A 26,519-nucleotide genomic window follows, 5' to 3' on the forward strand; every position below is an offset into this window, starting at 1 on the left:
TCTCCTGGAAATGGGCGTGGGGGGGCGGGGCACTCCCAGAGCAGGGACAGGAGGGTGAGGGAAAGGGAGAGAACTGCTCTGCCACGTGGCTCAGTCTCAGGTTTTAAGGTCATTGGGTTAGTTTCTGGTTTGTCTCTTGCCAGTCATTCTGAATTGGGATTCTTCCTGGGGGACACACGCATCACTCAGCCTCGATGGATTCCAGCGAGGAGGATCCTGGGAAGTTGGTACGCCCTCTGGAGTGGAGTCTCCCATCTCTTTTTGACCTCTCCAGAATCCTGGTTGGTGGTAGCTTGTGAGTTCCTTGTTCCTTACCAGGACCTCCTGTTGTAAGATGACTCCTGCAAGTGTTTTCTCTTCTCTGTTGCCTGGCAAGGGTGGGTGGTCAGTGGTTCATCTAACAGTTTGTCTTCTGGTTCTCTCGAGTAAGGTCCTTCCCAGGGTAAATGTATAAAATTGTAAAAATCAATGTTTTAAATAATTTATATTAATAATTTGGTAAATGGCTTTTTTTGTTGTGTGTTAGAACTAATCACCAGACCAAAGGTCATGTAGATCTTTTGTTGTTTTCTAAAATTTTTATAGTTTTTTAAATTGAATTACGGTGTTGCAGAGTTTGTGTTTATGTTCATTTCATTCCATCTGTTTTTTTTTTAACATTTATTTTTAGTTGATTGATCATTGCTTTACAGTATTGGTTTGATTGGTCATACATCAACATGAATTAACCATAGAGGTACGTGTGGCTCCCCACTCTTGAATCTCCCTCCCACGTCCCGCCCATTCCCACCTCTCCAGGCTATCAGAGAGCCCCAGTTTGAGTTCCCTGAGTCAGACAGCAAATTCCCACTGGTTGTCTAGTTACCAAGGTTGGTGTCCATGCATCCGTGCTGCTCTCCCCATTCATCTCACCCTCTCCCTCTAGTTCCCCGCCCTTGTCCGTAAGTCTGTTCTCTATGTCTGCATCTCCACTGCTGCTCCGTGAACAGATTCGTCAGGACCATCCTCCTAGAGTCCAGGTTTTTCTCTTTCTGACTGACTTCCCTGTTTAATACGCTCTAGGTTCATCCACTTCATTAGAAGTGCCTCAAATGTGATCCTTTTTATGGCCGCATTCCATACAGGCTGTGATTGTTCCTTACCGTGTTTTGAGGAGGGTCGTGGAGCTATTCTGCTCCATTTGGGTTTGGGCTTCCAGTCTGAGCGCTCGCCGCAGAGCTGCTTCTGGGTGAGCTCTCTGGGCTGTGTCAGCGCGGGACTGCCCGCTCTTCTCCGGCGGCCGGCAGGGGGCGCCAAAGCCCCCTCTGACCCGCGGGCGCAGGACGCTTTGCCTTCAGACTGGGCTCGGTGACCAGCTGGCGGGAGCTTTCTCTCCTCAGGGCCGTCAGGGCTCGGGCTTCTGGATAACGGGGCTGCGTCCAGGCTGAGAGGAGCGGGCTTGCCTCAGTGCCCCAGCAGGGAGGCGCTGCAGGAGGGAAAAAGGAGGACAAAGTAGACGTTTCCTGTGTCCAGCTGAGTGCTGACCGGAGGTCCATCTCAGAGGACTCGAGGGGGAAAGAGCTCCATGTGCAAAATGGCAGGTTTTCAGTTAGATTTCTGTTAGATGATCTAGAGGATGACCAGTAATGTTCTTCAGTGCACGTGGCCAGTTTTCCTGTCACTGTTTCTTGAGAAGACTGTCCTTTCCTCTTCGCTCCTTCCCGGTTTGATGTTCAGGTGTATGAATATATCTTTTCTTGCCATCCTTTTCCTCACCACCCCCCCCCTTTCTTTTTCTTTGTAGAGTGTTACTGAGATGTTCAGTTATTTGGACATACTTGATGGATTTAAAGCAGACATGGTGAATATGGGATCTGGGTGGCCTTTTCTGTATGGATGGTTTTCACTAAAGATGGTTTTAATGTTTATTCATGTTGTAACATGTATGAATCCTGCATTCTTTTTTTCCCCATAGTAATTAAAAATAAATAACGTTCCATTTACCATGTAGCTATTTATAAGCATACAGTGTTGTATGAACTACATTTCCTTGTTTTGCAAACCAGTTTAATAATGTGTACCTTGTGCATGCTTTGGAGAAACTCAGAAAATTGAGTCAGTGACTGAAATGGCCCAAGATATCACCTTAGATAGCATCTTCATTGAAAAACAAAACAGGGGCTTCCTGATGGTCCAGTGGCTAAGACTGGACACTCCCAAAGAAGGAGGCCCAGGTTCAATCCCTGATCCAAGAACTAGATCTCCCATGCCACAATGAAGAGTTTGCATGCTGTAGCTAAATATCTGGCTTGCCTCAACTAAGGTCGACCTGGCGCAGCCAAATCAAAAAACAAATAAATATTAAAAAAATAAAATCAAAGGAAAGGAAGGGTATGGTTGTTGTATATACTACATCTTAGCTTTCCCTATTGATAAAAAAAAAAAGTTTCACAAGACTGTCATCCTTCTATCTGGTATATACAGAGGATTCCTTTGAAATGAGATTTCTCTTGTAAATGTGACTCACAGAAGAGTGGTCTTGACCTTTTTCAAAACTGTTTACTCAGTGCTAGACATGTAGTGTTCAGGTCACAGGTGAGCCTTGTTTTGCTGTGGAAAAATCCAGCTAAGTTTCTCTGGCATGTGGGATCTTCCTGGGTAAGGGATCAAACTTGAGTGTCCTGCATTGTCAGGCAGATTCTTTACCAACTGAGCCACCAGAGAAGCCTGACCCCCCCTTTTTTGTTGAGTTTACTGGATCTAATAGGTGTGCAGTGCTACTTCACTGTTGTTTTAATTTGTAATTTCCTAATGATATATGATTTTTTAGTATTTTTTTAAATTTATTTTTATTAGTTGGAAGCTAATTATTTTACAATATTGTAGTGATTTTTGCCATACATTGACATGAATCAGCCATGGATTTACATGTGTTCCCTATCCCGATCCCCCCTCCCACCTCCCTCCCCATCCCATCCCTCTGGGTCTTCCCAGTGCACCAGCCCTGAGCGCTTGTCTCATGCATCCAGTCTGGGCTGGTCATCTGTTTCACCCTTGATAGTATACTTGTTTCAATGCTGTTCTCTCACAACATCCCACCCTTGCCTTCTCCCACAGAGTCTAAAAGTCTGTTCTGTGCATCTGTGTCTCTTTTTCTGTTTTGCATATAGGGTTATCGTTACCATCTTTTAAAATTACATATATATGCATTAGTATACTGTATTGGTGTTTATCTTTCTGGCTTACTTCACTCTGTATAATAGTCTCCAGTTTCATTCATCTCATTAGAACTGATTCAAATGAATTCTTTTTAATGGCTGAGTAATATCCCATTGTGTATATGTATCACAGCTTCCTTATCCATTCATCTGCTGATGGACATCTAGGTTGCTTCTATGTCCTGGCTATTATAAACGGTGCTGCGATGAACATTGGGGTGCACGTGTCTCTTTCAGATCTGGTTTCCTCGGTGTGTATGCCCAGAAGTGGGATTGCTGGGTCATATGGCAGTTCTATTTCCAGTTTTTTAAGAAATCTCCACACTGTTCTCCATAGCAGTTGTACTAGTTTGCATTCCCACCAACAGTGTAAGAGGGTTCCCTTTTCTCCACACCCTCTCCAGCATTTATTGCTTGTAGACTTTTGGATAGCAGCCATCCTGACTGGTGTGTAATGGTACCTCATTGTGGTTTTGATTTGCATTTCTCTGATAATGAGTGATGTTGAGCATCTTTCCATGTGTTGGTTAGCCATCTTCTTTGGAGAAATGTCTGTTTAGTTCTTTGGCCCATTTTTTGATTGGGTCATTTATTTTTCTGGAATTGAGCTGCAGGTGTTGCTTGTATATTTTTGAGATTAATCCTTTGTCTGTTGCTTCGTTTGCTATTATTTTCTCCCATTCTGAGGGCTGTCTTCACCTTGCTTATAGTTTCCTTTGTTGTGCAAAAGCTTTTAAGTTTAATTAGGTCACAATTGTTTATTTTTGCTTTTATTTCCAATATTCTGGGAGGTGGGTCATAGAGTATCCTGCTGTGATTTATGTCAGGGAGTGTTTTGCCTATGTTCTCTAGGAGTTTTATAGTTTCTGGTCTTACATTTAGATCTTTAATTCATTTTAAGTTTATTTTTGTGTATGGTGTTAGAAAGTGTTCTAGTTTCATTTTTTTACAAGTGGTCGACCAGTTTTCCCAGCACCACTTGTTAAAGTGGTTGTCCTTGCCTCCTTTGTCGAAGATAAGGTGACCATAGGTTCGTGGATTTATCTCTGGGCTTTCTGTTCCATTGGTCTTTGTGCTAGTATCATACTGTCTTGATGACTGTGGCTTTGTAGTATAGTCTGAAGTCAGGCGGGTTGATTCCTCCAGTTCCATTCTTCTTTCTCAAGATTGCTTTGGCTATTCGAGGTTTTTTGAATTTCCATACAAATTGTGAAATTATTTGTTCTAGTTCTGTGAAGAATACCATTGGTGGCTTGATAGGGATTGCACTGAATCTGTAGATTGCCTTGGGTAGTATAGTCATTTCCACAATATTGATTTCCAGTCCATGAACACGGTATATTTCTCCATCTATTTTTGTCCTCTTTGATTTCTTTCATCAGTGTTTTATAGTTTTCTATATATAGGTCTTTCGTTTCTTTAGGTAGATATACTCCTAAGTATTTTATTCTTTTTGTTGCAATTGTGAATGGTATTGTTTCTTTAATTTCTCCTTCTGTTTTCTCATTGTTAGTGTATAGGAATGCAAGGGGTTTCTGTGTGTTAATTTTATATCTTGCAACATTACTCTATTCATTGATTAGCTCTAGTGATTTTCTGGTAGAGTCTTTAGGGCTTTTTATGTAGAGAATCATGTCATCTGCAAACAGTGAGAGTTTTACTTCTTCTTTTCCTATCTGGATTCCTTTTATTTCTGTTTCTGCTCTGATTGCTGTGGCCAACACTTCCAAAACTATGTTGAATAGTAGTGGTGAGAGTGGGCACCCTTGTCTTGTTTCTGACTTTATGGGAAATGCTTTCAATTTTTCACCATTGAGGATAATGTTTGCTGTGGGTTTGTCATATATAGCTTTTATTATGTTGAGGTATGTTCTTTCTATGCCTGCTTTCTGGAGAGTTTTTTTTTTATTATCATAAATGGATGTTGAATTTTGTCAAAGGCTTTTTCTGCATCTATTGAGATAATCATATGGTTTTTATCTTTCAGTCTGTTAATGTGGTGTATTACATTGATTGATTTGCAGATATTAAAGAATCCTTGCATTCCTGGGATAAAGCCCACTTGGTCATGATGTATGATCTTTTTAATATGTTGTTGGATTTTGTTGGCTAGAATTTTCTTAAGGATTTTTGCATCTATGTTCATCAGTGATATTGGCCTGTATTTTTCTTTTTTTGTGGCATCTTTGTCTGGTTTTGGTATTAGGGTGATGGTGGCCTCTTAGAATGAGTTTGGAAGTTTACCTTCTTCAATTTTCTGGAAGAGTTTGAGTAAGATAGGTTAGCTTTTCTCTAAATTTTTGGTAGAATTCAGCTGTGAAGCCATCTGGTCCTGGGCTTTTGTTTGCTGGAAGATTTCTGATTACAATTTCGATTCCCATTCTTGTGATGGGTCTGTTAAGATCTTCTATTTCTTCCTGGTTCAGTTTTGGAAAGTTATACTTTTCTAAGAATTTGTCCATTTCTTCCAAGTTGTCCATTTTATTGGCATAGAGCTGCTGGTAGTAGTCTCTTATGATCCTTTGTATTTCAGTGTTGTCTGTTGTGATCTCTCCATTTTCATTTCTAATTTTGTTGATTTGGTTCTTCTCCCTTTGTTTCTTGATGAGTCTGGCTAACGGTTTGTCAATTTTATTTACCTTTTCAAAAAACCAGCTTTTAGCTTTTGTTAATTTTTGCTATGGTCTCTTGTTTCTTTTGCATTTATTTCTGCCCTAATTTTTAATATTTCTTCTACTAACCCTGAGGTTCTTCATTTCTTCCTTTTCTAGTTGCTTTAGGTGTAGAGTTAGGTTATTTATTTGACTTTTTTCTTGTTTCTTGAGGTAAGCCTGTATTGCTATGAACCTTCCCCTTAGCACTGCTTTTACAGTGTCCCGTAGGTTTTGGGTTGTTGTGTTTTCATTTTCATTCATTTCTATGCAGATTTTGATATCTTTTTTGATTTCTTCTATGGTTTGTTGGTTATTCAGAAGAGTGTTATTTAGCCTCCATATGTTGGAATTTTTAATAGTTTTTTTTCTGGTAATTAAGATCTAATTTTACTGCATTGTGGTCAGAAAAGATGACTGGAATGATTTCAATTTTTTTGAATTTACCAAGGCTAGATTTATGGCCTAGGATGTGATGTATTCTGGAGAAGGTTCCATGTGCACTTGAGAAAAAGGTGAAATTGATTGTTTTGGGGTGAAATGTCCTATAGATATCAATTAGGTCTAGCTGGTCCATTGTGTCATTTAAAGTGTGTGTTTCCTTGTTAATTTTCTGTTTAGTTGATCTGTCCATAGGTGTTAGTGGCGTATTAAAGTCTCCCACTATTATTGTGTTATTGTTAATTTCCCCCTTCATTCTTGTTAGCATTTGCCTTACATATTGTGGTGCTCCTATGTTGAGTGCATATGTATTTATAATTGTTATATCTTCTTCTTGGATTGATCCTTTGATCATTATGTAGTGTCCTTCTTTGTCTCTTTTCACAGTCTTTATTTTGAAGTCTATTTTACCTGATATAAATATTGCAACTCCTGCTTTCTTTTGGTCTCCGTTTGCATGAATTATTTTTTTCCAGCCCTTCACTTTCAGTCTGTATGTGTCCCTTGCTTTGAGGTGGGTCTCTTGTACACAGCATATATAGGGGTCTTGCTTTTGTATCCATTCAGCCTGTTGGGGCTGTTGGTTGGGGCATTCAACCCATTTACATTTAAGGTAACTGTTGATAAGAATGGTCCCATTGCTATTTGCTTTGTTGTTTTGGGTTCACATTCACACAGCCTTTCTATGTTTCCTGTCTATAGAAGATCCTTTAGAATTTGTTGAAGAGCTGGTTTGGTGGTGCTGAATTCTCTCAACTTTTGCTTGTCTGTGAAGCTTTTGATTTCTCCTTCATATTTGAATGAAATTCTTGCTGGGTACAGTAATCTGGGTTGTAGTTTATTCTCTTTCATTACTTTAAGTATGTCCTGCCATTCGTTTCTGGCCTGAAGAGTTTCTATTGAAAGATCAGCTGTTATCCTTATGGGAATCCCCTTGTGTGTTATTTGTTGTTTCTCGCTTGCTGCTTTTAATATTTGTTCTTTGTGTTTGATCTTTGTTAATTTGACTAATACGTGTCTTGGAGTGTTTCGCCTTGGGTTTATCCTGTTTGGGACTCTCTGGGTTTCTTGGACTTGGGTGGCTATTTCCTTCCCCATTTTGGGGAAGTTTTCAGCTATTATCTCCTCGAGTATCTTCTCATGACCTTTCTTTTTGTCGTCTTCTCCTGGGACTCCTATGATTCGAATGTTGGGGCATTTCACATTGTCCCAGAGGTCACTGAGGTTGTCCTCATTTCTTTTGATTCTTTTTTCTTTTTTCCTCTCTGCTTCATTTATTTCCACCATTTTATCTTCTACCTCACTTATCCTATCTTCTGCCTCCATTATTCTACTGTTGGTTCCCTTCAGAGTGTTTTTGATCTCATTTATTGCATTATTCATTTTTAATTGACTCTTTTTTATTTCTTCTAGGTCCTTGTTAAACATTTCTTGCATCTTCTCAATCCTTATCTCCAGGTTATTTATCTGTAACTCTATTTTGTTTTCAAGATTTTGGATCATTTTTGTTATCACTATTCTAAATTCTTTTTCAGGTAGATTCCCTATCTCCTCCTCTTTTGTTTGACTTGGTGGGCATTTTTCATGTTCCTTTACCTGTTGGGTATTTCTCTGCCTTTTCATCTTATTTAGATTGCTGTGTTTGGGGTGGCTTTTCTGTATTCTGGTAGTCTGTGGTTCCTTTTTATTGTGGAGGTTTCTCCCAGTGGGTGGGGCTGGATGCTTGGCTTGTCGAGGTTTGTTGGTTGGGGAAGATTGTGTCCGTGTTATGGTGGGTGGAACTGGATTTCTTCTCTCAGGAGTGAAATGGAATGTCCAGTAGTGAGTTTTGAGATGGTTCTTTGGGTTTGGTGTGACTTTGGGCAGCCTGTATATTGATGCTCAGGGCTACGTTCCTGCGGTGCTGGAGAATTTGCATGGTATGTCTTACTCTGGAACTTATTGGCTTTGGGTGGTGGTTGGTTTCAGTGTAGGTATGGAGGCTTTTGGATGACCTCTTATTAATTAATGTACCCTGTAGTCTGGAGTTCTCTGGTGTTCTCGGGTTTTGGGCTTAAGCCTCTTGACTATGGATTTCAGTCTTATTCTTCCAGTAGCCTCAAGACTTCTCCATTCATACAGCACTGATAATAAAACTTCTAGGTTAATGGTGAAAGGATTCTCCACAGTGAGGGACACCCAGAGAGGTTCACAGAGTTACATGAAGAAGAGGAGAGGGAGGAAGGAGATCGAGGTGAGCAGGAGGAGAAAAAGGGGGGACTCGAGAGAAGAGAGACAGATCTAGGTTATACTCTGTTCCCTAAGTGTTCTCCACAGCCCAGAATACCCACAGAGATTCACAGAATTGGATTGAGAAGAGAAGGGGGAGGGAGGAAATAGACGTGATCTGGGTGAGAAAAAAAGGGAGTCAAAAGGGGGAGACAGTGATCAAACCTGTAATCACACTCCTGAGTAAAAATGGGTACTGAAGGTTGGATTCTTAAATGTCCAAAATTGATATCAAATACTGAAAAACAAAGATTAAAAATCTAGAGTAGAGGTTAGACTCTGAAAAATACAATATTAAAAAACCACAGAAACACATAAAATTTAAGAAATAAATATGAAGTTTGTTTAAAAATAGGGTCCTTTTTTTCTTTTTTTTTTTGCCAGGTTATAGTGGGTTATAAAAATGAAAATTAAGGAGTAATAGAGGACTTTAAAAAAAAAGAAAGAGAAAAAAGTTTTTAATTAAAAAATAATAATAGTAAAAATATATCTAGGAATTTCTCTGGAGCTGTTGCAGGCAGTGTGGGTTTGGTTCAGTTTCAGATAGCTCCTTGTTCCAGCTTACACTTCTCGATATCTATAGGCCCCTTCTGGTGTAGTCAGTGTTAACTACAGGGATTTTAATCTGTTGCACCTGTCACTTCTAAAGCAGTTCCCTGTGTTTATTTAGCTTCTGTTTGCAGGTCTCCTCAGTGTCTAATTTCTGCCCTGACACAAGTGGGCTGAGGTGGTCTCTTGTTTAGGTTTGCTTGTTCAGTCATGCTGTGGGGAGGGAGGGGCACTGCAGACAAAAATCGCTGGCATGTGTGGGGAGCACTCGCAATGTTTCGGCCACACTGGGTTTGCCCCCACTCGCAGCATGTGCTTTCCCCATCTACACTGCTCAGGCTCCAGGCTGCTCTAGAGGGAGTGGGTCCTGAGTTGCGTGCACTTTCCAGGCCTAAGCTGCTCAGATTCAGGTTTTCAGGTACTCCACAAAGACGTAGACTCGGTTGGGCCTGCATTTTGTGCTTTCCCCGGTCGGAGCAGCTCGGGAGCCAGGAGCTAGATGAGTGCACTCTCCCTGGGTGCAGTGCGCCTTATCCCCTCTGAGGTTCCAGCCTCAGTTTCCGGGCGGGCCAGTTGGGTGCCCCTTGTGTCCCTTCTGGGAAGCTGGTTTCTGGCTGTGACCTTCCTGGCAGATGTCGACCATCCAGAATCTCAGGAAGTCTTTGGTTAGAAGCTAGAAGCCTGTTAGCCATTTGGTAGGGGATGCCGTCTCTGGGGCCAAGTTTGGCCCTTTCTGCTCGCCCCTGCCTCCTGCCTCTGGCGGGGGATGGGCCAGTCCTAAACAAGGACATTATATAATAATAAAGAAATGAATGCAAGTAGAAGATATTATACAAATTGTAAATATCGACTGAGAAGGGCCTTAAATATTAATAGCCTATTTTTTCTCCTTCGGGTAGTTGTTTTTATTGGCTTCTAAGTATATGTACTGTAACTAACTAAACACACACAACACACACATCTGTACTGTAAGAGTTGATGATAAAATGTGGTTTCTAAATTATTTATACTAAAAACATACTTGTTGATACTTAAATAAATTGTGTTCTACTGTTTGGCCATATTTTGAACATGATGCCTCTTTGGTTGACTTTTGGGGGATTTACATTAGTTTAGGATTGATCTGCTTCAACTCCCTTATCATGGGAATGTTTGTGGCAATATTACCATTAACCTTTTTTTGAGATGTAATCGTTGTGATGTTTTACTAGTTTTAGGTGTCCAGCAGGATGATTTGATACATGTCTGTATTTTGAAATGATCACCACAGTAAGTTTAGTTAGCACCCATCATCACACAGTTACAGTTTGTCTGTTTGTTTTTTCCTTTGATGAGAACTTCTGTGATGTACTCTCTGAGCAGCTTTGAAATACACAAAACAATATTGTTAACTATGGCCACCATGCTGTACACTTCATCCCCAAGACTTATCTTGTTGGAAGTTTGTACCTGTGATTAACTTTTAAAAGTGGTTCTGGCCCCATTTCACTGGAGCATGGGAAACTGATAACTCTCCAATTCCATATGTGCATATAGTTTCTACAAACTAAGGAAATCTGCACAGAACAATCTGAACAAGTTGGATGTAAATTGTCTAATTTACTTTAAAAATAGATTCTTTGGATTTCTGAGAAGTGAATACTTGATATAATTGAATACAGCAATGGTATTTACTAAGATTCAGCAAAAGGTAACTATAACAGGATCAAGAAGAATGTCCTAGTGCTGATGTATTTGTATTATAGCAAGCTATGTGACAGATCTCTCACATTGGTGTGAATAAAATAGAGAAATATGAGCTTGGTAGAAGAGTAACTGTGGAAAGTTGTGTGGCTGATAAAACAATAGTATGTCTGTGCCAGTGTGTACCACCTATACTTTTGAAAGTGAAAGTGAACTTGGCCTATTTTTTGAAGACCACTGAACTTGCAGTACTGATGTCTGATCTTCAGTTCTGCTCTGCCACCTATAGCTCTATTACCTTGGGTTAATTACTTAGACTTTCAGAGCTTTCTTATTCTGTGTAAAGCACAGTAATAATTTCTGTCCAGTGCTGGTTATGGAGCTTTAATGACGTTCACGTGAAGGTATATATGTGAGAAGACTACAAAAACTCATTTGATAGTAACTTCTTTGTTTTGTAAGAAAATATATATGAAACAGGGGAGACTAGATCATATTTGCTGATGATAAACGACTGAGAAAGATAGGTGATATCTGACAGTACTGATTTATAGCATTAAGCAGGAATAATGGATATCTGTTGGATCATAGAAAAAGCAAGAGAATTCCAGAAAAACATCTACTTCTGCTTTATTGACCATGCCAAAGCATTTGACTGCATGGATCACAACAAACTGTGGAAAATTCTAAAAGAGATGGGAATACTGGACCACCTTACCTGCCTCCTGAGAAATCTGTATGCAGGTCAGGAAGCAACAGATAGAACTGGACATGGAACAACAGACTGGTACCAAATTGGGAAAGGAGTATGTCAAGGCTGTATATTGTCATCTTGCTTATTTAACTTCTGTGCCAAGTACATCATGCAAAATGCTGGGGTGGATGAAGCACACGCTGAAATCAAGATTGCCAGGAGAAATATCAGTAACCTCAGATATGCAGATGACACCACCCTTATGGCAGAATGCGAAGAGAAACTAAAGAGCCTCTTGATGAGAGTGAAAGAGGAGAATGAAAAAGCTGGCTTAAAACTCAACTTTCAGAAAACAAAGATCATGTCATCTGGTCCCATCACTTCATGGCAAATAGATGGGGAAACAGTGGAAACAGTGCGAGACTTTATTTTCTTGGGCTTCAAAATCACTGCAGATGGTGACACTGCAGCCATGAAATTAAAAGACGCTTGCTCCTTGGAAGGAAAGTTATGACCAACCTAGATAGCATATTAAAAAGCAGAGACAATACTTTGCCAACAAAGGTCCATCTAGTCAAGGCTATGGTTTTTCCAGTAGTCATGTATGGATGTGAGAGTTGGACTATAAAGAAAGCTGAGCACCAAAGAATTGATGCTTTTGAACTGTGGTGTTGGAAAAGACTTTTGAGAGTCCCTTGGAGTGCAAGGATATACAACCAGTCCATCCTAAAGGAGATCAGTCCCGAGTGTTCATTGGAAGAACTGATGCTGAAGCTGAAACTCTAATACTTTGGCCACCTGATGTGAAGAGTTGACTCATTGGAAAAGACCCTGATGCTGGGAAAGATTGAGGGCAGGAGGAGAAGGGGATGACAGAGGATGAGATGGCTGGATGGCATCACTGACTCAATGGACATGGGTTTGAGTAAACTCTGGGAGTTGGTGATGGACAGGGAGGCCTGGCGTGCTGCGATTCATGGGGTCGCAAAGAGTTGGACACGACTGAACTGAACTGAAGATTTTTTTAAAACCAAAATATGTTGCTATCTACAAAATTTTATTTTAAAAGCAAAGGCAAGCAGAGGTAGACAGATTGAAGAAAGAGATTATAGGCCCGAAACAAGCTCAGTGAATCTTTTGTATAAGAAAGAGAGTCAGATAAAGGAGGAAAGGGTAGACTGACTATTCAATACATTTTTCTCCTTCTAGAGGGAAGTTATTTCTTTCTCTCCTGCCATATACATACACACATCAAAACAAAGTTTCCAAATGAATTGAAATACTAAATGTGGGAAATGGAGCTTGAAGACTTTTTGAAGGAAATATTAAACATATTTATGACCTTGAGGTAAGATTTCTTACACATAAAAATTGTAGACTTTGAAGAGATTGATATATTTGTATCACAATTAAAATTCCTGTATATGAAAAGATAAAGTAAAAGACAAGCCATAGACTAGGAGTACATATTTGGCACATATATATAATAGTCAAAAAGTATTTCAAATATAGAATCTGTATAGAATGCCTGCAGAGTAAGGGAAAGAAAAATAACCTATTGAAAAATAGGCAGAAACAAACCAATGAAAAGTTGCTCAAGTTCACTACTAATCAGGGAAATGCATAATACCTATACCTAATCTTTTGGCAAAATATGAAGAGGTCTGACACTTAGTATTCCTGATATGGAGGAAGCAGGCACTCTTGTGCTACCAGTAGAAGTGTCAGTACAACTACTGTGGAAAATGTTTTGATAAAACACAATAAAACTGAAGATGGTGCACACCAGTTAACCCAGCTTTTCCACATATAACTATTTATCTGGAACTTACGAGGGTGCGTACTGAAGTGTGTACAATCTTGGAAGCAGTTCTTTTGGCCATACATAATGGAAACATTAGTTACGGTATATTCATAGAATGGAGATCTCAGCAGCCTTTAATCAGATCTCACATCTGTTGTGAAGCATCACACACAGTTCTATGCCATTATGTACATTTTCAAATGCATAAAACAATATATTTGTGGGTAACTTCCAGATGTTCAAGCTGGTTTTAGAAAAGGCAGAGGAACCAGAGATCAAATTGCCAATATCCACTGGATCATCATAAAAGCAAGAGAGTGCCAGAAAAACATCTATTTCTACTTTATTGACTACACCAAAGCCTTCAACTGTGTGGATCACAATAAACTGTGGAAAATTCTGAAAGAGATGGGAATACCAGACCACCTGACCTGCCTCTTGAGAAACTGTATGCAGGTCAGGAAGCAACAGTTAGAACTGGGAATGGACCAACAGACTGGTTCCAAATAGGAAAAGGAGTACGTCAAGGCTGTATATTGTCACCCTGGTTATTTAAATTACATGCAGGGTACATCATGAGAAATGCTGGGCTGGAAGAAGCACAAGCTGGAATCAAGATTGCTGGAAGAAATATCAATAGCCTCAGATATGCAGATGACACCACCCTGATAGCAGAGAGTGAAGAGGAACTGAAAAGCCTCTTGATGAAAGGGAAAGAGGAGAGTGAAAAAGTTGGCTTAAAGCTCAACATTCAGAAAACTAAGATCATGGCATCTGGTGCCATCACTTCATGGCAAATAGATGGGGAAACAGTGGGATCAGTGGCAAACTTTATTTTGGGGGCCTCCAAAATCACTGCAGATGGTGATTGCAGCCATGAAATTAAAAGATACTTACTCCTTGGAAGGAAAGTTATGACCAACCTAGATAACATATTAAAAAGCAGAGACATTACTTTGCCAACAAAGGTCCATTTAGTCAAGGCTATGGTTTTTCCAGTGGTCATGTATGGATGTGAGAGTCGGACTGTGAAGAAAGCTGAGCACCGAAGAATTGATGCTTTTGAACTGTGTTGTTGGAGAAGACTCTTGAGAGTTCCTTGGACTGCAAGGAGATCCAACCAGTGCATCCTAAAGGAAATCAGTCCTGGGTGTTCATTGGAAGGACTGATGCTGAAGCTGAAACTCCAGTACTCTGGCCACCTCATGCGAAGAGTTGACTCATTGGAAAAGACCCTGATGCTGGGAGGGATTGGGGGCAGGAAGAGAAGGGGATGACAGAGGACGAGAAGGCTGGATGGCATCACTGACTCGATGGGCATGAGTTTGAGTAAACTTTGGGAGCTGGTGATAGACAGGGAGGCCTGGCGTGCTGCAATTCATGGGGTCACAAAGAGTCAGACATGACTGAGCGACTGAACTGAACTGAACTGATATGTGCTATAGGTTTAAAAAACATCAACTAGAGTCACACTGAATCCATTATTGTGATTGCACTTGAGGAAGGAAACATTGGGGACATGAACTTTAAGGTATTTCTTTTTAAATTTTGCAAAATGTTAGCAGTTGTTCATATCAGGTGGTGGTTATGTGGTGGTATACTTTGCACTTTTCTTTTTTGAGTCAATTTAAGGTATTTTTGTCAAATTTTGCATGTAATGAATTCTAGCAAAACAAGAAACATTTGTAATGGGAATTACAGCTCCAGTGTTCTGCCATTAATTGACACCAAATCCTATAACTGTGCAGTGTAAACCGAGTTTGGTGTTTCTAGTGATGTGAAATACCAATACCATCTTCCCTCTGGTATATGAACACAAAGAATATATTCTGCATCGTTAAGTTATTTCTGCATGTGTGTTTGGTACATGTCTGCCTTTTTTGTTGCCTTATATTGAATATCTGTCTTGTATCATCTATTAATTAAATTTGCATAAGACAGCAGCAAAAAATGTCATTCTTTGCTCACAGTTTCTCTGGTTCCAGTTTCTCTGTTTGTACCAGTTTCTCTGTTCTCAGTCTCCTATTGCTATTTTACCTTGAAGGTGAGTTTTATTTGGAAGGGAAATTTTGAGACTCAGTTGATAATTCTTACTATCATGTTGACAAAGATCTCTTTTAGGATACATTTGACATGTTTCAAGCAGACATAACTATACCAATAGCTTCTTATTGCACTGTAATAAGTATTACAGTGTATTGTACTGCACATTGCACTGTATGGGGAGTCTTGTAAATATTCTGTATATATGTGCAGAAGTAGAATCACCATTGGAGAAGTATGTAGCAGCAGCCTTAAAAGCTTCTAATTTTTTTATTCAAGAGTAGTTCCTGATTATAGGCATTCTTTACAATCATTGTAAGGAATAAAGCTTGTGTGTGTGTGTGTGTGTGGGGGATGGGGGCGTGGAGAATGGATGTATGAGTAAGGAGAAATGTCCAAAGAGTATAAAATGAGATGATGAGAGTAACGAATGTCACCAAAATCTATTAGTCATATTTTATTATGTTCTTAATGTTTAATATTTGCATTGTGGTAAGTTACCGACTCGATGGACATGAGTTTGAGTAAACTCCGGGAGTTGGTGATGGACAGGGAGGCCTGACGTGCTGCGATTCATGGGGTCGCAAAGAGTTGGACATGACTGAGGGACTGAACTGAACTGAACTGAAGTTACAGTAGTAAGAATACTGATTTTTGCCTCCTAAACCTTCTAATAAGATGTCTGTAACAAATAGGTAGCTTGTATTGATAGGTGGGTTTTGAGTCTACAGTCTCACTGAACTCTTCCTAACAGGTTTTTTTTTTTTCTGTAAACAATGTTGTCTTCTGAGTGTAGTTTTGATCAAAATATGTATGATACCAAGGTTGGAAAGTAAAATGTATACTTATATACTTTTGGTAATTTGGTGGTATCAAGCACATTTAAAAAATGCATATTCCTTAGTATCCAGTTCCATTCCATATTTTATTATAGACCAGCTCATTTGCATCAAAATTATTGAACCTAGATTTTTTTAATATCTTCTACATTCGAGTAAAGGTATCAAAGATTGAAAACTGACCTGAATGTCCAACAGTGGGGGATTGGTTAATTAAAACAGAATGGTCTATATGTGTTGATGTGGAATGATATAAGATATATTATAAATTGAACAAGTTAGGATGCAGGCAATATTTGTGAATTGTTTCCATTGACATACAAAAAGGGAGAAACTGGTCTATGCCTAGCGTATTTCTAAAAGGATATGTACAGAAGAGTCTAAGCAATGATTGGTGACCCATAGGGTGATGGCTGGTTGAAGATGGGCTGACCTTTTATTTGTATGCCCTTTGGATTTTACTACGTATCATGTCTTAAGTTCCTAAGTGGCAAGACTGGGATTCCAAACCAGATCATCAGCTTCCAAGTTTTCATTCTTTCCATTGCACCACAACTGCTGTTTTGTCAATTTTAAAGCACAGTTAAGCAAATGTTCTCGAATCATTTTAGTATGTGATCAGGCAAAGTATCTTAGTAAACCATTCAGAGTATATCTTACTGACTCAGAGTAGCCAGTCATTTTAATGCAGAGGGCAGGTCAGGTAGAATAATATTGATCATTTAACAAATAAAATGATAAACTGTAGCACCACACCAAGACAAAGGAGAATAATCTGCTGAATGAAATTCAGCTATGGAAATCCACAAAGGTTGGATTAGTATGTCCTCATTTTTTTCAATCCCGAAGGTTTGCTGCATGGTTACATCTCAGTTTCTGGTCTAGTCATGGAAGATGACTGAGCCTCTAAGAGGGGACCATGGTTGCCATCATGGGTGTAACCTTCTTCCAGATTTCCTCAGCAGTCAGAAATGATGTTCATTTGTTTTTGAAACCAGCCGGTCCTGATTAGGTGGCTAATATTGCTCAAAGTGATGTCATCCTATTTTCTGTGTTCTTTCTAACCATCCATCTGCTCTGTGCTTGTGTGCTGCCTTAGTTCAGGCCTTCAGCTCACATCTGGACCCTCAGTTTTAGCCTTATCGCTGGTTCCTGTGCCTTTAATCGGTTCCTCCCTCCTTAATTGATTTTAAAAGCAGTTTGGTCATGTCACTCTAGCTAAAACCGTTTAAAATCACTCTCATCCAAGACAGTTTTTTGGAACTCTTTTTTTATGAGCAGAGTTATATATTGCAGAAAAAAGAATTTACAAATCTGTTTAGGAATTTAATTTTGCCCATTTTTGCACAGTATATGATAAAAATGACCTTGAAATACTTTATTATAAATATGCCCCTTAAAGTTCTCCCTGTAGCTTTGTTTCTTCCTGTGTTTTCCATCCACATTGTCATAAACAGGCCTTTCTTGCACTCACATTGTGTACTTAGTGTTTCTTGAACTTGGTTTATATATTCTTGTCTCTGTGCTCTTGTCCATATTCTTTTCCCTTCTCTTCATATTCTTTTCCTCCATCATTCTTTTCTTCTTTCCAGATTCTGTTTATCTTTAAGGGAAGGTCCAGTTTATGTTCCTTCCTCAAAGTAGTCTCTAAATCCTCGGAACTTGTGGTTTCTTTGTTTTTTGTTTTCTTTTTTGTCTCTCTCTTATGGAAATTACTTTTATGAAACTTGTGACTGTGATAGTGTTGCTCTTACTTTTGTACCATGATGTTTTAGCTGACTAGATTTTTTTAAAGGTGTTTGTTGGGGTTCCTGTCTCATATATCTTTGTCTTCTTTCACACCTGGCACAGGTGCCTAAAGTAGGCAGTTCGTAAATATTTATTTAGCATGGATATAGAAAAAGAGACCATATTTTATTTATCTTTTTGTCACCAGTGCCTAATATTGTGCCTGACAAATAAGCCTTTGAATAAATGTTGATGGTATGTTAAAGAGATGATCTTTAGGTATTGGGATCCTTTAAATATGTAAGTTTGGAATATTCCTTGTGAAATTAGCTTTTCCCTCTGTAGCCTGAGGAAAGTTGAGTCCAGGTTGACCTTCCTGAGGTCATTCACGGTATCAAGCCCAACTTAGCTGGTATCTAGGAGATCTGAACCTGCATGCTTTTACACGTTGCTCAAGGAAACTAATGGTTTAGAGCTCAGGCTTTGGCGTCCAAGGGCTTGAGTTCATATTTCTACTCTGCTCCTTCCCAGTTCCGTGAGTCTGGGATAGTCTCTTTATCCTTTACTGTAAAATATAGAAGGTAACAGCTTCTGTTTATCTGTGAAAACTATCTGGCACAGAGTAAGTGGTCAGAAAGTGTTAAATATAATAATAGGTAACGCTGTTAATAATAACCCTCCTCTTTACCTGACAAGCTGTTCATATGGTCTAGTCATCGGCTCTCTAGAAATTTTAACTTCAGTGAATAATTTGTCAGTAAAGTTTCGGTGTTCGCCTGTTCCTAAGTGTAAGTCTTTTAATTTGATGTTTAACTTTGTGGAATCTTGTGACAAAGAAAAGACAGAAAAGAAAAGACAAAGAAAAGAAACTGGGAGACTTCAATTATACCCCGAGCTTCTCACAAAGGTTAATTTGCTTAACCTTTAGCGTAGTCTAATTGTATCATCATTATCTGTGTACATGACTAAATTCCAGTGGTTTATAAGCTTACTTAAGGCTAGAGCCAAGTCTTACTGAATTTTTACCTTTCTCCTCCACACCATGGATTAGTAAATATGCACTGAATGAATCCACAGCTCTGTTTTCTTATTAGTCAAGATGAGGGGTTGGGCTGTCTCTAAGATTCCCTCTAACTCTCAAATATTTTGAACATAAGGGCCAGTGAAATGAGTCCCCATGTTAGAGAAGAACTGAAGATCAGGAAATCTAAATGTAAATTTTGCCATTGACAGATTTCTAAGATCCATTTTTTAATTTAGGTGGATAATATACTAAAGTGTTTATGCATGACCTCAAATTTAGATATAATTATTTTTAAGGTAAATTTGTTATCTATTTACTGAATTTATAAACTATATACTTCTTTCTTTGCTTTAACCCTAACCCATGACACAGGTGCAGTTCAGTAAATCATCTTTACTAAGCAAATTGAAATTTAAAGATAATTGCTTGACATTAATTTTCTTCAAATCCATTCATTGTAATTGGGTACTTTAATGACTTTTTAATTATAAAATGCCCATATTAACAAAAAGTATTAATTGTAAAAAATGTAAACAGTATAGAGAGAAGTATTCAGAAATTTTAAGTCTGTTCTTCAGAATCAGTTATATCTATAGCCTTTAAAAATTATTCTTTAATTCTTTATTGTATTTTCCTGTTTTTAACCTGGTACACAGTAGTTGTTCATTGAATGTTCACTGAATTAATCAATGCTCTTTACCAGTCAGGAGCTGATCAATTTTTCTGATACATTTTTCTTTTACAGTGCTATTGATATGTAATTTCTATAACAGATAGCTTTTCAAGAGTCTGAAACTAATTTTTTTAGCTATTGTGAAAGTACATTCTGTCATCAGTACTAAAAGATTAAATGTATATAAATAAGACTACTCTCATACAGTAATTTATGAAATCAGTCTGCATGCCTTATAGTTACACTGTGTCTAATGATTTTAGTTTTCAGGCCTACTAAAACTTACATACAGGTTTTACTGGTTTGCCAGCTATGACAAAAGTCCCTGATCATTCAGTTTCTGAGTTACAAAGTGAATTACTAAGAAGTTACACAATCTTGGAATTTGAAGAAATGCTTTGTGGTATACTTTATATTAGAAAGTGGTAATAGCTTCTTTCTTAAGAAAAGAGGCTAGTTTTTCCAAACTCTTCCTCTTTTATATCAGAGTATTTGGAAAGGTATGTGCTTGCCCTGGAAAAGAATTCTAGCTGAATCCAAAGAAGCTTATTTATCTAGAAGCTATAATCTTACCTCAGTTCAGTTCAGTCACTCAGTCATGTCCAACTCTTTGCAACCCCATGAATTGTAGCACGCCAGGCTTCCCTGTCCATCACCAACTCCCGGAGCTTGCTCAATCTCATGTCCATCAAGTCGCTGATGCCATCCAACTATCTCATCCTCTGTCATTATCTTCTCCTCTTGCCTTCAATCTTTCACAGCATCAGGGTCTTTTCCAATGAGTGAGTTCATCGCATCAGGTGGCCAAAGTATTGGAGTTTCAGCTTCAGCATCAGTTCTTCCAATGAACACTCAGGACTGATCTCCTTTAGGATGGACTGGTTGCATCTTCTTGCAGTCCAAGGGACTCTCAAGAGTCTTCTCCAACACCACAGTTCAAAAGCATCAATTCTTCGGCGCTCAGCTTTCTTTATAGTCCTACTCTCACATCCATACATGACTACTGGAAAAACTGAAAAAATCTTACCTATTAGTCTTAAATTCCAAAGTATATTTTATATACAAACTGTTACAGGTTAGCTCCATCAAAGTTGAAATTACTTTCTTCCATAAATAATTATTTTCTGACATGGCATTATTTTATTTTTTCCATTTATTTTTATTAGTTGGAGGCTAATTGCTTTATAATATTGTAGTGGTTTTTGCCATACATTGACATGAATCAGCCATGGATTTACATGAATTCCCCATCCCGATGCCCCCTCCCACCTCCCTCTCCACCCGATCCCTCTGGATCTTCCCAGTGCACCAGCCCTGAGCACTTGTCTCATGCATCCAACCTGGGCTGGTGATCTGTTTTACCCTTGATAATATACATGTTTCGATGCTGTTCTCTCGAAACATCCCACCCTCGCCTTCTCCCACAGAGTCCAAAAGTCTGTTCTGTACATCTGTGTCTCTTTTTCTGTTTTGCATATAGGGTTATCGTTAGCATCTTTCTAAACTCTAAATTCCATATATATGTGTAAGTATACTGTATTGGTCTTTATCTTTCTGGCTTACTTCACTCTGTATAATGGGCTCCAGTTTCATCTATCTCATTAGAACTGATTCAAATGAATTCTTTTTAATGGCTGAGTAATATTCCATGGTATATATATATACCACAGCTTCCTCATCCATTCGTCTGCTGATGGGCATCTAGGTTGCTTCCATGTCCTGGCTATTATAAACAGTGCTGCGATGAACATTGGGGTGCACGTGTCTCTTTCAGATCTGGTTTTCTCAGTGTGTATGCCCAGAAGTGGGATTGCTGGGTCATATGGCAGTTCTATTTCCAGTTTTTGAAGAAATCTCCACACTGTTCTCCATAGCGGCTGTACTAGTTTGCATTCCCACCAACAGTGTAAGAGGGTTCCCTTTTCTCCACACCCTCTTCAGGGGAGGAGGAGCTAAGATGGCGGAGGAATAGGACGGGGAGACCACTTTCTCCCCTACAAATTCATCGAAAGAACATTTGAACACTGAGCAAACTTCACAAAACAACTCCTGACTGCTAGCAGAAGACATCAGGCACCTAGAAAAGCAGCCCATCGTCTTCAAAAGGAGGTAGGACAAAACATACAAGATAAAAAGAGAGACAAAAGAGCTAGGGATGGAGACCCATCCCGGAAAGGGAGTTATAATAGAGGAAGTTTCCAAACACCAGGAAACCCTCTCACTGGCAGGTTTGGGGGAAGTTTTCGAATCTCGGAGGGAAACCTAACTGGGAGGAAAAATAAAACCCACAGATTACATGCCTAAAAGCAACTCCCAGCAGAAGAGTACCCCAGATGCCCACATCTGCCACCAGCAAGTAGGGGTGGAATGGAGAGGAGCAGGCGGCATTGCTTAGGGTAAGGACCGGGGCCGAAAGCCCTGAGGGCAATTGAAGGGAGCTAACATAAGATAGCAACTTAAACTGTGCGATAGCAAGAGAGAGAGAGAAAATTAACCTGCGCAAACACACTGCCTGCTGTTCGCAGAACAAAGGGACTGAGCAATTCCAGAGAAGAGCTAGCTGGTGGCAGACCAGTCCATCCCCCGCTGGAGGCAGGAGGCACGGGGGAGGGGAAAGGGGTAAACTCGGCCCCAGAGATGGCACCCCCTACCAAACTGCAAACAGGCCTGCAGTTTCTAACCAAAGACTTCCTGAGATTCTGGATGGTCGACATCTGCTGGGAGGGTCGCGGCTAGAGGCCAGCTCCCAAGAACAGACACAAGGCGCATGCACCGGACTGGCACATCCGGAAGCAGAGGCTGGGACTGCGGAGGGGAGAAGGCGCACTGCACCCGGGGAGAGTGTGCCCATCAAGCTCCTGGCGGCCTGAGCTGCTCGGGCTGGGGAAGGCACAAAACGCAGGCCCAAGTCCTCACTTTTGTGGAATACCCGAAAACTGGAACCGCACACAATGCAGGGCCCGCTCCATATAGAGCAGCCGGGAGCCTGAGCAGTGTAGATGAGGAAAGCACACACCCGTGAGCAGGGGCAAACCCAGTGTGGCCAGAACACTGCGAGTGCTCCTCACACACGCCAGTGACATTTGTCTGCATCGCTCCTCCCTCCCTGCAGCACAACTGAACAAGTGAACCTAAACAAGAGACCACTTCCACCCGCCTGCGTCAGGGCGGAAATTAGACACTGAAGAGACTTGCAAACAGAAGCCAAATAAAGGGAACCGCTTCAGAAGTGACTGTCGCAACAGATTAAAATCCCTGTAGGTTAACACCGGCTACACTGGAAGGGGCCTATGGATATCGAGAAGTGTAAGCTGGAACGAGGAGCTCTCTGAAACTGAACCATACGCACACTGACTGCAACGGCTCCAGAGAACTTCCTAGGTATATTTTTACTTTTTTTTCTTTAATTAAAAACAAATTTTTTTCTTTTCTTTTTATTTTTTCTCTTGTATTTTCTTTTAAAATTCCCTATTACTCCTCAACTTTCATTTTCATTTCCATGTATTTTTACTATTTTTTTAATTAGAAATTTTTTTTCTTATTTTCTTTTAAAGTCCTCTATTACTCCTCTATTACTCCTTAATTTTCATTTTCATTTCACTATAACCTTGCAAAAAAAAAAAAAAAAAAACACAAAACAGAGGCCCTATTTTTATACCAAACTTCATATATATTTCTAAAATTTTTTGTGTTTTTGTTTTTAATATTGTATTTTTAAGAGTCTAACCTCTAGATTTTTAATGTTTGTTTTTCAATATTTGATATGAATTTTGGACATTTAAGAATCCAATATTTAGTACCCATTTTTACTCAGGAGTGTGTTGATTACTCTCTCCCACTTTTGACTCTACGTTTTTTCCTTCAGATCACCTCTATTTCCCCCCTCCCCCTTCTCTTCCCAATCCAATTCTGTGAATCTCTGTGGGTGTCTGGGCTATGGAGAACACTGGGAACAGAAAGCTGCATAGATCTGTCTCCTCTTGAGTCCCCCTTTTTCTCCTCCTGGTAATCTCTATCTCCCTCCTCCCTCTCCTCTTCTTCATGTAACTCTGTGAACCTCTCTGGGTGTCCCTCATGGTGGAGAATCTTTTCACCATTAACCTAGAAGTTTTATTATCAGGCATTATTTTAATACATCAGGAGATTGCTTTTACTTTTATGACATTATTGTTATTATAGTTTAAAAGATTTTAAAGCTTTTTTTCCTTGGAGAATATAAAATTGTTGACTTGGAACTAAAAAAAAAAAGTTAGAATATATTTTTCAATGGTCATAATAATACCAAGACAGAAATTAAACTGCGTTTGCTTTCCCCAAAGACTCTTTCCTGTTACAAACTTCTGGAGAAATAGTATAATGGAGGAATAATGTATGATGATCAAATAGGCTCTAACTTAGTAGGCCTGTATGTCTGATTGAAAATACCAGAAAGAGAAAGAAATACTTAGAAAACTAACATTAGATACTTAACATGTAGAAAAATATATATCTGAAATCAACAACCAGCATCATACTTCACTATTCATGAAACTCAGGAATCAAACAGTCAGGTCTGCTACACCACCACCAGAATATTGGTTGATAAAGATTTATCCTACTGGGTGTACATGTTTTAATACACAGGTTGGAGACATGAGACTAGCTAGTGAGGAGCTCAAACATGCTTGTGAGTGTGAGCAGAGGGACTAGTACTCAAGAGGAGTTTCTGATTATGGCAGTAATGGCAAAATAACTTACCAGGAAAATCTGGATGTTAGTTACATGGTCAAAGAAAAGTGAATAGAAAATTTGCACACATACACCCAAAAAAGGTAGATGGCCATTATATCTTTAAAAGAATGTTCAAGTTCACCAGGAATCAAAGAGATGCATAATTAAATAAGACAATTTTATAGTATATGTTAAATTGGTGAGATTAAAAATAATAATACCAAGCATTGACAACTGCTATTGTATACTGTGGATGGAACTCAGATTGCTGTGCTTACTTAATTTAGAAAGCAGTCTAAGCAATATGTATCCATCGTCCTATCAGTGTGGCAAAATCTCACTACATGATCTTCATTTTTAAAAAGCACGTTACAAAGATGCAAGTATCCATTCTGTTTTTGCAGAAATGTATATGTGTACTTACACATGGGGAAAAGAGTTCAGAAAAGAATATCTAGAAATTCTGGAGGGGGAAATTAATAATCTCTGATCATGTTTCCAATCTTAGTAAGATTGGAATGGTTTATCTACTTTTCCATGTACCTCTATTTTTACAATTATTTATAGTATGTGTATTTATATAATTGGAGGAAGGAGCTCTTATTTGCAGTAAGGTACAAATCATTGGAGAAAAGTCATTATTAAAAAAAAAAAAAACAGGAAATTTTAGGTAGTATACATACAGTGATCTGAGAACACCATTTTATAGTATATATTAGTTATTTACCAGGCAGATGTATTCATAGGTCAGTGGTCTATTCCAGTCAAGCATTTTGTATTTTTACTTGTTTAAAAGATGTATAAGTAAAAAGCCTTATGAAGTTTATCTGTTATATTTTGAAATATATTTCCTTTCTTTTTGTGACACGTTGTCTAACTTTGGTTCCATTTCAAACAGTAGAAGTGAAGCAAAATTATTTATTTTGTCATGTAAGACACTAAGAAATCATAGCTATTTCCCAGTATTACAACTTCAGTTATTAAATTCTAGGAGTCAGTGGATCCTGGATTTAACTTCAATGTGGTTTTTTCTTTGGTCCTCTTTGTACATCCAGTTTTTTTTTTCCAAAATTTTTTTTGAAAATTTCAAAACTTAAGAAAGGTGGGAAAGAATTTTTACAGCTGATATCTACCACCTTGATTATGCTTTTAAATTTTCACTGTGATTGCTTTATCTACCACCTCGATTATGCAATTAAATTTTTACTATGATTGCTTTATCTCTGATTTATACAACCCTCTGATCCTCTACCCATCTGAAAGTTCATCTTATTTTTTTGTGCATTTGAAATGAAGTTGCAGATATCGGTGTTGGTGGTGGTTTAGTTGCTGTTTGTTTGTGCTAAGTCTCTTCAGTCGTGTCCGACTCTGTGTGACCCTATGGACTGTAGGGTCAGGCTCCTCTGTCCATGGGATTCTCCAGGCAAGAATACTGGAGTGGGTTGCCATGCCCTCCTCAGGGGATATTCCTGACCCAGGGGTCAAACCCAAGTCTCTTAATGTCTCTTGCATTGGCAGTCAGGTTTGTTTTTTGTGTTTTTTTTGTTGTTTTTTGTTTTGTTTTTAACCACTAATGCCACCTGGGAAGCCCTTCCATGACTCTAGTAGCCTCTCTTTTTAAATTTTTATTTTTTAATGGAGTATAGTTGATTTACATAATAGCCTCTGAGCTGGTCTCTCTGCAAACCACTTTCCTTACAGCAGCCAGTTTCTAAAAATGCATGTGTTTCTGTTGTTTTTCCATTGGACTTGGAATAAAATCCAAATTGTTTGCAGTTCTGTTGTCCTTAGCTGGGCTGGTTGCATTATACCCTGTGTGTGTCTTGTTCAGGAGTTAGAGATTATACCCTGTGTGTGTCTTGTTCAGGAGTTAGAGATCTGGGCAGGGAAACTCGAGTTACTTCAAAGTAGTTTAATTAGTATGAGCATTTTTACCTTATAGTTTTAATAGAATTCCTATACCTTAGAATCATAGTTTATTAACTGGAAAAAAAAATCATAGGTAATTGATTTCCAGTCCCTTATTTTGGCATTTAAATAAAAAGCTGTTTAATTCTTCTTTTTCTTTTCTTTTTTTTTTTTTTTTCTGTTTTTGATTTATTACAGATCGAGCCGGGAGCATCAGTACCCTTGATTCTTTAGACTTTGCAAGATATTCAGATGATGGTAACAGGGAAACAGATGAGAGAGTGGCAGGTAAGATTCTAAAGACAGA

The 26,519-nt window shown here is 39.0% G+C and overlaps 1 protein-coding gene across 1 annotated transcript in view; it reads left to right on the forward strand.

Annotated features, from left to right (window-relative positions):
- RELCH (RAB11 binding and LisH domain, coiled-coil and HEAT repeat containing) overlaps window positions 1–26,519 on the forward strand; it is a 137,759-nt gene that overhangs the window by 27,026 nt on the left and 84,214 nt on the right. The window contains 2 exon segments of the mRNA XM_070469834.1: window positions 144–227; window positions 26,411–26,500. Coding sequence (XP_070325935.1) covers window positions 144–227; window positions 26,411–26,500 — 174 coding nt within the window.

This window comes from Odocoileus virginianus, chromosome 7, assembly GCF_023699985.2.
Source record: "Odocoileus virginianus isolate 20LAN1187 ecotype Illinois chromosome 7, Ovbor_1.2, whole genome shotgun sequence".
Classification (NCBI taxonomy): domain Eukaryota; kingdom Metazoa; phylum Chordata; class Mammalia; order Artiodactyla; family Cervidae; genus Odocoileus; species Odocoileus virginianus.